Source organism: Protopterus annectens, chromosome 1.part1 (genome assembly GCF_019279795.1).
Source record: "Protopterus annectens isolate FY-2018-M chromosome 1.part1, PAN1.0, whole genome shotgun sequence".
Lineage (NCBI taxonomy): Eukaryota > Metazoa > Chordata > Ceratodontiformes > Protopteridae > Protopterus > Protopterus annectens.
Genome location: NC_056726.1, coordinates 84,113,550 through 84,125,981, shown reverse-complemented (window position 1 = coordinate 84,125,981; position 12,432 = coordinate 84,113,550). Strand labels below are relative to the sequence as shown.

Below are 12,432 nucleotides of genomic sequence, written 5' to 3'. Positions count from 1 at the left end.
AAGATGATCATCTGACATAGACACACACACACACACACACACACACACACACACACACACACACACACACACATATATATTTGTGTGTATTGATATATGTGCAGAGAGACAATAACAAACAGCCATCATCACATGGAGTCTAACAGATAGATGATTAAAGGAAGGAGCTGTTTAAACAGACCACACAGGTGATAGTGGTCATAGATGCAGTTTGATGTCTTAGATTACTACACATATATGAAATAAATGTGCTGCTTAGACAAATATTTAAATCAAAGATGATATGCAAAGGAAACAAACCTGTTTTATACTGGAAAATATCCACCAAACTACTAATGAGCTTTCATATATGGCCCATGTAATGCTGCTATAGTGCTACTGAGACAGAAAAATATACATGACATATTTTCTATGATGCGCAAATGAGTGGTGGGGGAGTTGAACCCACAGGCATCCTCACAATGTGAGAACACAGCCTTGACATCCTGACTTACATGCCCACCTATGTGCACAAACATGTCAAACATTGCAGTGCTACCTTTGAGGGGCGCCAGTACCGATGGCTTTGGCACTGATATATGAAACATATACATCTGTTTTTAATTCCAGCTACTGTTAACATTAAAAGTCAGACATTATGAAGCATGGCTACTTACCCTAGCACTCTCTTAGGCACTTCAATATGCTCCTGGGCAGCTGCCCATTCCTTCTGATCTCTTCAGGGGAACGGGACATAAAAAGGCATAATGTAGAATTTGCAGATGGCACTCAGTTTCTGGTTATTTGTGTTGCTAAAATAGGTGGTACTGACAGTCCAGAGGTGGTGACTGCTGTTTAACTTCATTCTGCCATTATTGCAGGAGGTCAGCATTATGACTCTTATGTCATTGTAATAGTGACATACTGTTCCCCCAGACATGGGATGCCAGCAGCACGGGTGACAGTATTGCACAAACTATTCCGGGCTTGGGAGGGTGGCCTAATGGTTAAGGTGTTTGCCTTACAAACACAAGGTGCAGGGTTTGAGTCTCACAAAGGATAATTGGCTAGGCTTAAAAAATGGTACCCAAGGGCAGTTAGCCTAGTACTAACCTATGAACCTTCAGCCAGCAGCATGGGTGACAGTATTGCACAAACTATTCCGGGCTTGGGAGGGTGGCCTAATGGTTAAGGTGTTTGCCTTACAAACACAAGGTGCAGAGTTTGAGTTTCACAAATGATAATTCGCTAGGCTTAAAAAATGGCTCCCAAGGGCAGTTAGCCTAGTACTAACCTATGAACCTTCAGCTTTATACTGACAGTAGTGTAGCCTGTAGGATCCCCTAGCTGTACTCCTTATGGAGGATGTCCAGAAAACTTTTAAACTACTCCTCACACTACCTCTATGGTCTAAAAAGAGCACTACCTTCTCCATCTCCAATCATTATGCATCACCTTGAAGAATCTCAGGGAAAACGGCAGATAAATGGCAATCAGAACACTGCTCATGCACCCCATTTGCTGCAAGATGATTAGCATTGATGGATACATCATTTGTATGACAGATAGCAAACTCAGAAAATATTTATACTGTATTTTTATGATTTCAGTGGCACTTTAAGCTGTGAAAGATGTCAGCCCCCCCACCCCTGTGTGTATGCTGTTGGCAATACATGCTCTATGGCAACTCCATCTGCAGATTGTTAAATATGGCATGACAATTCCCTCACCCTAAAATCATTGGCTGACCATGTATGCCCAGTGCTGACTGCAGGAACTCAGACATGTGTACAGCAATGAGTAGAAATCTACATAATGTTTTCCAGGTGTGCTTGTCACACAAATTGAGTGGTGCTAAAACAATAATGAGTTATGCTCCAATAATAGTAATCATCATGCCCTGACAAGTGAATCTGCACAGTGACAGGCAAAGAGCTTCACTGGACTAAAGAAACCTAATTGCACAGATTTCTAGCCAGAGTGGTGATTCAACCATTGTAATTCCTGGTAGAACCAGCTCCTTTCCTCACCTGTGCAGTTGATGATAACTATGTCCTGCCCTTAGTACATTGTTAGATGATTTGCCTGCCTTGTGTTAGGTTTCCACATTCTGATACTATTTCTGAATATGTGTGTGTGTGTGTGTATATATATATATATATATATATATATATATATATATATATATATATATATATATATATATATATATATATATATGTATGGATCTAGGACTTTTGATCAAAAGATCAATACTTTACCAAAAGAGCTTTCACCGAAAAAGCACTTACGGTAAAATATGTTTAAAAACAACATTAAACCAACTTCTATGCAGGGGGGCAAGCCCCCCTGCACCTCACACATGCCTACTTTAATATTCTCACTCCAAGGTCGCACTGCAGTGGGGAAAAGGGAATTTTCCCTTATCCACACTGCAGTACGACCGGCACAACGAGCACACTTATCCGAAAATGCTGCTTCGGTGAACAGCACAGTCAGTTAAGTATGCTCGGTGATTTCTGCTTTGGTGGAAAGTGCATTCAGAGATCTGTACTGATTATATATATATATATATATATATATATATATATATATATATATATATATATGTGTGTGTGTGTGTCTGTATGAAATATTAATTACTCACAAGAGCAAACATTTAGAGTAAACATTTTAGAATGAATCTAATTAAAAATATGAAAAACTAAAATTGTGTTTTTGTTTTTTTTTGCGAGGACAAGCCCCTCGTTACCACCCCCCCCCACTAATTACATACCTCAGATTACATAACAGTGAAACAAGAGCAATTTTCCTTAACCTGCTGCAATGTGATCCCATCCAAAAGGCTTCCAACAAAAACTCAATTTAAAAGAACATTTGCTCGTTACAGCATTCATTGTTTCTACGACAGAAAAAAATCATTCGCTGATATGAGTGTTCATTCTTTCAAACTTTACCCATATATGCAAGTTCTGCATATTTATGTTATATACATATTTTACTTTATTTTGTCCAGGGGTGATGTTATGCACAGTTAGGTATAGCAGCTACAATGACAACTTAATGCAGATACCTTACAATGCCTGCAGCAACCCTAACGTAATTCCATGAGTAGCTATCAGAACACGGGCATACAGCCAAGTTCAAATATAAAGCAGGTACAGTGCCATTGCACAGCATTTAAAGAGTTTTGAATTGCTCCATCATGTTGTTTTGCCTCATTACCATACCCAGCACCTCATTATATAGTCATTAGCATATTGTATGCCTGACCACATTATTTGGTCTAGCCACATCGTAGACCTTGGTTTTCTGAATCACACACATCCTACACAATCCACTTGTCATTGCAAATTTACTTAGCACAATGCAGTAAAGTTTTTTGATTCTGGCCCCATGTGTTCTCACATTAAAATCACATTGAGTTGTGAATCTGTTTACTTTCTTTTTACTAAAAATACAACTTGTACTATCTAAACTTTTTAAAGTAATAAATACATTTAATGAAAATCAAGGTGTTCATACCTAATTATTATTAAAATTTCAATGAAGCATATGTGTCTTCTCAAAAGACTTATCATAAGCCAAAGTAAACTTTTAAACATGCCTAAATTATGGAGCTCATATTCAGATAGCACGCACTGTGCATCTTTAGGTAAGTAATGTATTAATCAGATTCAGAACTAGAGTTACTTACCTTTAAGGCTTGAAATGATGACACACTTAAGGTAAATCTGAGGAGGATTCATTGTATTGTGAAGGATGAGGAAGATGGAAGAAGGGAAAGGATCCATCTTAGGAGGACATCCATGAAAGCACATCTCTTTTATCATGTGCCTTACTATACTTCAGTTTCAGTTATGCTATAGAAATCATTACCTTTAATCTCCCTGTCTGTGAATGTATTGGCACATTTTAATGTCGTCCATGTAGTGCGTGCTAATAATATATTCATATTGGTTTCCATACTGACCACCCATCTCCAGGCTATGAGACTGAATTTATTTTTATGCTGATTGTAGAAGTAAAAACTTAGTTTATTATGTTAAATGTGTAGCATACTGCACTTTTTATGTTGGGAAAACAAATTGTATGTTAAAAGAAAGGATACTAGAGCATGTTAATGATATAAGGATTAGCCCAACATGTGGCTGAGTATGATAAACATTCTTTTCAAATTTTTGTTTTTGAATGACTTGAAGAGAGTCCCATGGGTGGGGATATAAAAAAAACAGGATCAAAAATTTGTGAATTTAAATGGATTTTGAAATTACAGCTGAATAAATACCCGGGATTTAATGGGTACGTCTATTTGAAGGCAGTGCTCAAGTCATGCCCCTTTGCTCATTGATGTTCCTATTCTTTGCAATGTTAGGTAAAGGTGGGGGTCTCTATTTTAAAACATGATTGGTTACATCTGTTAGTTTTTATGAATGACTGTTTAGGAGGTGTGTTATCAAGTTCCCAGTTCTTTGACCATATGAAATTTAGTAAATGAATTCTATTGGTTACTTTCTGTATTTTAAATTTGAGCGTTTTTAGTTTTTATACAAGGTCTGAAGAAGCAGTTTTTACCGTAAAAGCACTTAACTATCCCTGTTTTTTATGACTGTTTTGATTAATATTAAACACCTAGAAATACTCGGCTTTGGTGGTCGACTTGATTTAGGATTTATTATACCTCAGTTTCTCCAGCACTAAGCAACCTCACCTTGTTGTATGACTATGACAAATTGTTGAGGTAGTTCGATAGAAATTTATCTTGCTCTGGTTTCCAGGGCTGATTTAAAGTGAGGCTGAGACGTTCCATTTTTTTTGATAAGTTCATAGTTTTGTAGTCCAAAACTGAAATGTCTGACAAACAGCTGTCAGGTCCAGAATGGTTGATTCTGTACCCTTTCATGATATAGGATCCAAAACTTGGGGCTTAAGTGACCATTTTCTGTACAGTTAATGTGGATATGTTAAGGCCTACCTTCAGAAGGCCTGAATAAGTCAGCAGTTGATCTGTAGATGGTTGCTATTTTATTGACTATTGTCTGTCATTTTTATACATTGAATATATAAGTTAAGCCTGATTTCTAGAGGTCTAATGAATGTCACATTTACTCAGTGCTGTAGCTAAGTCAGTTGGTTAACTGAGCAATCCCCTGTTGGTGCCCCCCCCCTCACCCAGCAAATCTGAAGAGCCCTATCCCCCAAAAAAATCAAAAAATCTTCCAGAGTTCAATCTCTGGCCAAAAAGCTATTATATTTGCTTGTGATAGCTCTTTGCACTGTTAAAAAAAAATCTAAAACTGCAGCTCCTTGGTACAGTTCCTAACACATATGCACTGTAAGCAGATCATTAAAGCAGTTGTGATCTCATCTCTGACTACTTAGATAACTACTGTTAGTGCTTGCAATTGCTGGAATGGATCAGCATGTGTACCCATTGTTCATACCATTAATTTGCAGGGAACAATCAGCACCTTTTCTGCATTGCCAATAATGCCCCCTAACAGTCTGCACCCAGGGCACCAACCCCCTTGATAAAGCTGACTGCATCTCTAGCAAATGGAACTCAGTATCCGCATCCAACGTACAGCTTATACAAGTTATTGTGTCATTGTATAATGGTTTTATCTAAGTAAACCTCATAGTTTATACATCTGTCCTTGTATATAGATTGTTTAAGACCTTCATCATTCAGAGTATATTTCTAAAAAGAGGTGTCATTTTACCCACTTCTTGTAACTGTCTAGGCTGGGAAAAATTATGGTGCTAAAAATGCGTATAGCTTAGAAATTAATGGAGAAAAGCTATACTGCTATTTCACAGATATATCCCTGAGTAGCGTCTAGTATATTTTGTTTCCTGACTCTGCTTTCTCTCTTCTTATTGGATTAGGATATATCTTGCCTGGATGTATAGAAATGGTAAAACATCCATAAAAATTGGAATTAGTTCTCATCAGGGATAACAGTGTTATATAAATCTGCAAACTATCTAAATGATCTTCTTGAATTTCAGTTTCTGTCTGCATACCTCTTGAGATGTGTCTCAATTCCAAAATATTCTTCTAGGATGAAGACAGTTCACACATAGACCTTAGGCCTGATACATATACTTTCAAACATGTTGAGGTATGTGTTCAGACAATGTGGGAATACTTTCAGTTTCTATATCCTGTACTAGTGTTAACATTATATTTGGATCATAGCCTGTATAATATAAACCCAATGAGTTATCCTTAAAGTCAGCAAGGTATTGTGTTTCTCTTTCTGGAAATAGACATTGTGTTTTCAAATGCATGTCTTCTTCTTCTTTCAGCTGCTCCCGTCAGGGGTCGCCACAGCAGATCAACTGTTTCCATTTCTTCCTGTCCTCAGCATCTTGCTCTGTCACACCAACCACCTGCATGTCCTCTCTCACCACATCCATAAACCTTATCTTAGGCCTTCCTCTTTTCCTGTTACCTGGCAGCTTCATCCTTAGCATATTTTTCCCAATATACACTGCACCCCTCCTCAGCATATGTCCAAACCAACATAATCTTGCCTATCTGGCTTTGTCTCCAAACCTTCCAACCTGGGCTGACCCTCTAATATACTTGTCACCTGTTGTAAAAAGCACTTGTTCCTCCATATACTGGGAAACCTCAAAATTAGTCATTCCAATCCAGTGGCAAAGATGGATAAAGCCATAACTTCAATCTAGCTGACCCAGGTTTGATTACTGGCTCTGGTGAATGACAAAGCAGAAGGGAGGGATGGGAGTGCCCATTCTGTAGGGAGGATGCTCACTGAAGGCACTCCCTAACAGGAGATGTGGTCCAAAGAGTGGAGTTGCCATTGGTCACGACCAGTGAGCAATGAGCGTGGTGACAGGTAAATGGAGAGTGAGAAGGGCTTATAAAGTAAACCTCCCCACCACATAGAAGCACAGACAGCCAAGGCCCCAAGACACCCTTAAGATCCACAACCTGCCCCATCAACACTGGAGCAAGTATGGGGGGGGTGGTATCAGGATGGTGGTAGACCCAGACTGGATGTAGAACATTGGGGGGTCAGGGCTGGTACAAATGAGGTCTGAGGGGACCAAACAAATGTTTAAAAAAGACTTAATACATATTTCTGTTTTGCATATCAAAGATTTCTTTTAACCCACAAAAATTAGTCATATATCTTTCCTTACTATTGGCACACCAGGAATAAGAGACACAGTATATGCTGAAGAATAGGTAGGGATCTATGAGTGGAAATGAGGTTTTGAATACAGATTCTCTTAAAGTGTAAGATTAATTCCTACCCATCTTCTGCATCCGGATTGATACTGGGACTGTACTGAGGTTAGTCATTTTCTACAAAACAGTGGATATATTTATTCTTGAGCAAGAAAGCAAGCAAGCAGTAGTGTCTGTGTTATTTCAAGGATATCCAATATATATCAATTTACTGTGAGATTTAAGAGAAAAGTTTTTGACTTTCTGCAATGATGTAACACAAACAAGAGTAAGCTAATAACTATGTACTTGCAGACATCAAATGAAATGAAATGAGATGAATTTTAGCCTTTAGCTCTGGTAACATGTTCTTTCTTCTTTTACTGACTACATTTAACACTTTCTTTGATTACAATAGTGTTTTAGTGGAGTCTATTTTGACCTTATGTTGTTGACTCACTTATTTGTCACCCACTGGCTACTTGTTATAAATACACACCTACCAATAATTTTATGGGTATTATATGTTACATATTCATGTTTGACTAATATTTTAATAATGCTGATGCTTTTTAGAAATTTAACTGTTTAATAATAAGTTTTTTATGTGTTATTGATAGGTACTACATATTTTTAACGATATGTTAATGAATTGAGTTTGTTTCTTTAAATTGACTGGGGAAGGTTGTTCAGCATCTTATGTAATAATTGGTACCTAATTTGAAACTTTTAAATGCGTTGTTGTGGTTTATTTATTGTCATTTCTGAGGAAGTCAGCTATTAATGCTGAGGAAAAGGCGCTTTAATATATTTGTTAAATAAATTGTTCTGGCTGCTTCTGCACTCGTTTTTATTTTTTATTAGTTTTATCTCCTGTTCTTAGTTCTTGTTTTGTTATGGCAATGGGTGCAAGCAGTGACATGGACTCTTTTAAACCACAAGAAACACCTGCTGTCTTTAAACCGAGTCTTCCTGCCGGGGACTTATTGGATACTTCAATTGATCCGGTCGTGGGCAGTTGTTTGGACTTAATTAATCGTAAGCTGGAGAGCTTATTTCTTAGACTGGATAAAGTTGATGCTGAACACCGTGACTTTCGCGAAATTTATATGTTAGCGGTAAACCAACCAAAGGTGCAGCATAATACCGCTAGGTGTATTGAACACAACGAAACACCAATTTATGGGTCTCGTAGGGATGGTAATACACCTATAGACAGTTTTCAGCTTCCTGTTCCTAATACTGTTGGTGCGGATCTCATTGAACCGGAGCAAACTGTTATGGTGGATGCTATTGGATTGGAATGGTCTGGTGAGAGTACATGCCAGAAGGAATTACCAACGTGGGGTTCAATTAACTGTAGTGCTCCCATTACTGAGTCTAATGAAGGACTAGCTCGGGAGCAACTATTGCCTGTGGTTGGAGGAGACCGGCAATTTGTCAGTATGGATAATTCTACCTTTGGAAAGACTGTTCGTTCCTTACATGATGGGGTTAATACTGATAATTCCTCCCACCCTTTAATACTACATTCCAACACTGAGAATGAAGGTAATACCTCTAATGCAAGTCTACCAGTTTGGCTTAAAAATTGTTTCAACTTTTCTAAAGCATCTAGTATTGGCGCTAATAATAATAGCACTATGCTTAATGATAATAACGCTTTAAATGATGGGTCAAACAGTATTAGTTCCAAACTAAAGACTTTCGATGCATGTTTATTTAAATTAAAGAAGTTGCAACTTGAAGTTGCTTATTTCACTGAATGTCTTTCTTTGAAGATAGTTCCAAAAGGTTTAAGACGTGCACCGTACCCAACCGGCCTAGAGGCCGGTTCAGTGTTTCACACTGATTTGGTCAACCTGTCCAACCGCCAAGGATTGGAATTAATTGATTTAATAGTCAAACACTATACTCTGTGGATAGAGGAACTTTCTTTGTATATCACTGACTTAGATAAAATGATTACCAATGACTTTGCGTTCAACAGATACAAATTTGAATACGAGCGCACTTTTGTCAGCATCGATGAACATATGTTTAAATTACAATCCCAAAAAATAAAGAAACTTTTTAGAGACTGTGATGCTTATAAGCAAGGGTTAGCTTATCCTAACCCCCCATTAGGTCAGACATGGAAAAAGGGCATTTTTTCTTCTAACCTTATTGCTGCAACCAGCGGTGGTCAACAAAGTCCCTCAACGCAAGAGTTTGGTTCCACTAGTACTGGTTTGTTACAGCACAGTCCAGGTAACAATGATCCTAATTTTTTTGATAAGAACTTAAATGTGGGTGAAACAAGTGTTACACCATGGAGTGAGAGGTTAAGAAGTGGTCAACATAATCAGAATTCCTTAAACCAACATACAAATTTTCAGCAGCGCCCCTTTACGGGGGCAAGATCAAAAACAAGGAACTTCCAACAGCCACAAATAAACACGAAGTGGAGGAACAACAAACAAAACGACAAGAGCCACTATTAAGAGCTTTCTTTGATGTTCCTTCCCGAGATAAGAACATTGAAGACAATCTTGTCCTTTCGGAGGTTGATACTACTGATATACCTTTGTCTGATGATTATAATGTGGTTGATACTGATTATACATTAAAATCACCACATGTGGACGTTGTCAGTAATAAATCGGGTGATTTTAAACTATACAATTTTAGTACCACCAAATTTGACACTGAGATGGTGGAATTTTTGTCTAAGGGTCTAACATTTGTCCCTTCTAAACCTTTAAATACTGCTGATACTATTTTAGATATTAAGCTTTTTATTAGGAAATTGAATTTTACTTTATTAATGGGTAACAACTCTACCTACACTGAATACGGACAGTTGCACATTCCCAGTACTTACAACCCCCCACTCCACCCAGCTCTGGAATTATTTGAAAAATGTTGTGAGCTGGACATTAGGCACGCTAACACTAATAGTGCATTACGTAATACAAGCCCTAATTTGAAAATGATAGAAGTTGAGTACCTACAGTTTTTCAAATCTCAAAACCTTAGGTTTTGTAAACCAGATAAAGTAGGGGGGGTTGGTTGTATTTAGTACAGCTGATTATCAGACCCGTATGGATGAAGTATTACACTCTGATACATATCAACCTAGCTCAAGATCAGAAGTCAACAGGGCTTACAAGTTAATTAAGGACTGTATAGAGGAGTTATACATCGAAAGTAGAATCAACCAAAAAATGTATGGTTATCTAACTACGTTATTCCCAAGATACCCATGCATTTTTGGGATTCCAAAAATAAATAAGTGTATTGACAATCCCCCACTTAGATTGCTGGTTGATAGCAGGGGGTAACCTACTTATTCTTTTGCTAAAGTAGTGGATAGTATACTTCAGAAATATGTAGTAAAGGAAGCCCAGATATGTAAAGATTCATGGACATTCCTTGGGAATATAAGAGCTGTCGACTACAACCGCCACACCAATTTTCTGACTATAGATGTGAGAGATTTGTATAGTAGTATACCACACAACATTGCACTTGAATGGATGACCCTTGCTTTAAAGAAACATAATGCTCCTGACAGGAAAATTTACCTTGTATCTGTACTCAGTGATCTTGTCCTTTCTTATAACTTCTTTATGTCCTATAATGACTTATTTTTACAGAAAGTGGGAGTGGCAATGAGGTCTCCTTGTGGTGGAAGTATAGCCAACTTAGTTATGGCACATTGGGAGTCTGAATTTGTATTTTCTAGTAACAACTACTATCTTGATAAGTTTATTTACTATACTAGATTTCTTGACGACATTTTTATTTTGATTAATGCGAATGATGACAAGTAATTTGGTTTTACAATACTTTAATAATACTACTAATTTTTTAGAGTTCACACATTCATTTGGGACTGATAGTATTGCTTACCTTGATGTACTCTTAAGTAAGAATTACGAGTACAATTACTATACTGCAAGGATATTTCGTAAGAAAACTAATTCAAACACTTTTTTACATTTTACTAGCTGTCATCCTTTTTCTCAGAAAAAGTCGGTTGCCAAAGGCCAATTAGTAAGAGCTGCCAGGATGGTCAGTTTGGATGACGACTTTTTTGAGGAATGTGTAGTGCTCAAAAATATGTTTTTATCACGAGGTTATCCTGAAGGCCTCTTGGATAACCTAATACAGGAAATCATGGATAAGAGAAGTCAGAACATTTACCAACCTTTACTCCCAGTTATCAACACCACGGCCCCAGGCACCCCTGATCTTGTGATACATTCTAATGACATATGAATCAGAGGAAATTACAGCTGCTTGTACAAATAATACTAATACAACTTATTGTATTACAACATTTAGTACGGGAAGTAATATTTGCATTGACATAATTAACAAGAATTGGGAATTGTTTAAAATGTATCCTACTATTCTTGGAAAATTAGGCAATAGACCTAAAGTCGCCTTTAGGAAAGGGAAGAGTATAAAATCTGTCCTTGAGGGTAGTAAACCCTCAGTAGTCCGTAATGCAGGTATGTTGAAGTGCCAAAATTATAATTATTGTAGATATGTGGATGAAGCAACTTGTTTTGAGTTAAATGTATTTCTTACAAATTAAAATTCAAATTTACCTGTAATTCTACCTTCATTATTTATCTAGCCAGATGCACATTATGCCCGGTCTTCTATATTGGTAAGACCGAAAGGAGACTTAGGAATAGGATATATGAGCATCTATATGCTATGAAAAAGTCCAAACTTGATAATGCTCTAGCTAAACATGTTTCTGTTTTTAATAATCATACATTTAAATTTTTAGTCATTGATCAGGTCAGTTGTGATAGCAGGGGGGGACCTAGATCTTTCAAGTTGGAAGAAGCTGAGTTAATTTGGCAAGTCAGGTTAAATGCGTACAGTTACCCAGGAATTAATGACTCTTGTTCAATTTCAAGTCTGTTAAAATTGAACAGTCTTAAGAGATGAATTTTAGCCTTTAGCTCTGGTAACATGTTCTTTCTTCTTTTACTGACTACATTTAACACTTTCTTTGATTACAATAGTGTTTTAGTGGAGTCTATTTTGACCTTATGTTGTTGACTCACTTATTTGTCACCCACTGGCTACTTGTTATAAATACACACCTACCAATAATTTTATGGGTATTATATGTTACATATTCATGTTTGACTAATATTTTAATAATGTTGATGCTTTTTAGAAATTTAACTGTTTAATAATAAGTTTTTTTGTGTTATTGATAGGTACTACATATTTTTAACGAT

The 12,432-nt window shown here is 37.1% G+C and overlaps 1 protein-coding gene across 1 annotated transcript in view; it reads left to right on the top strand.

Annotated features, from left to right (window-relative positions):
* The window catches only part of IMPG1 (interphotoreceptor matrix proteoglycan 1), a 1,456,118-nt gene that overhangs the window by 456,603 nt on the left and 987,083 nt on the right, over positions 1 to 12,432 (top strand). The window contains exons 6-7 of the mRNA XM_044086796.1: positions 8,048 to 9,433; positions 9,565 to 10,220. Coding sequence (XP_043942731.1) covers positions 8,048 to 9,433; positions 9,565 to 10,220 — 2,042 coding nt within the window. The remainder of the gene's footprint in view (positions 1 to 8,047; positions 9,434 to 9,564; positions 10,221 to 12,432) is intronic.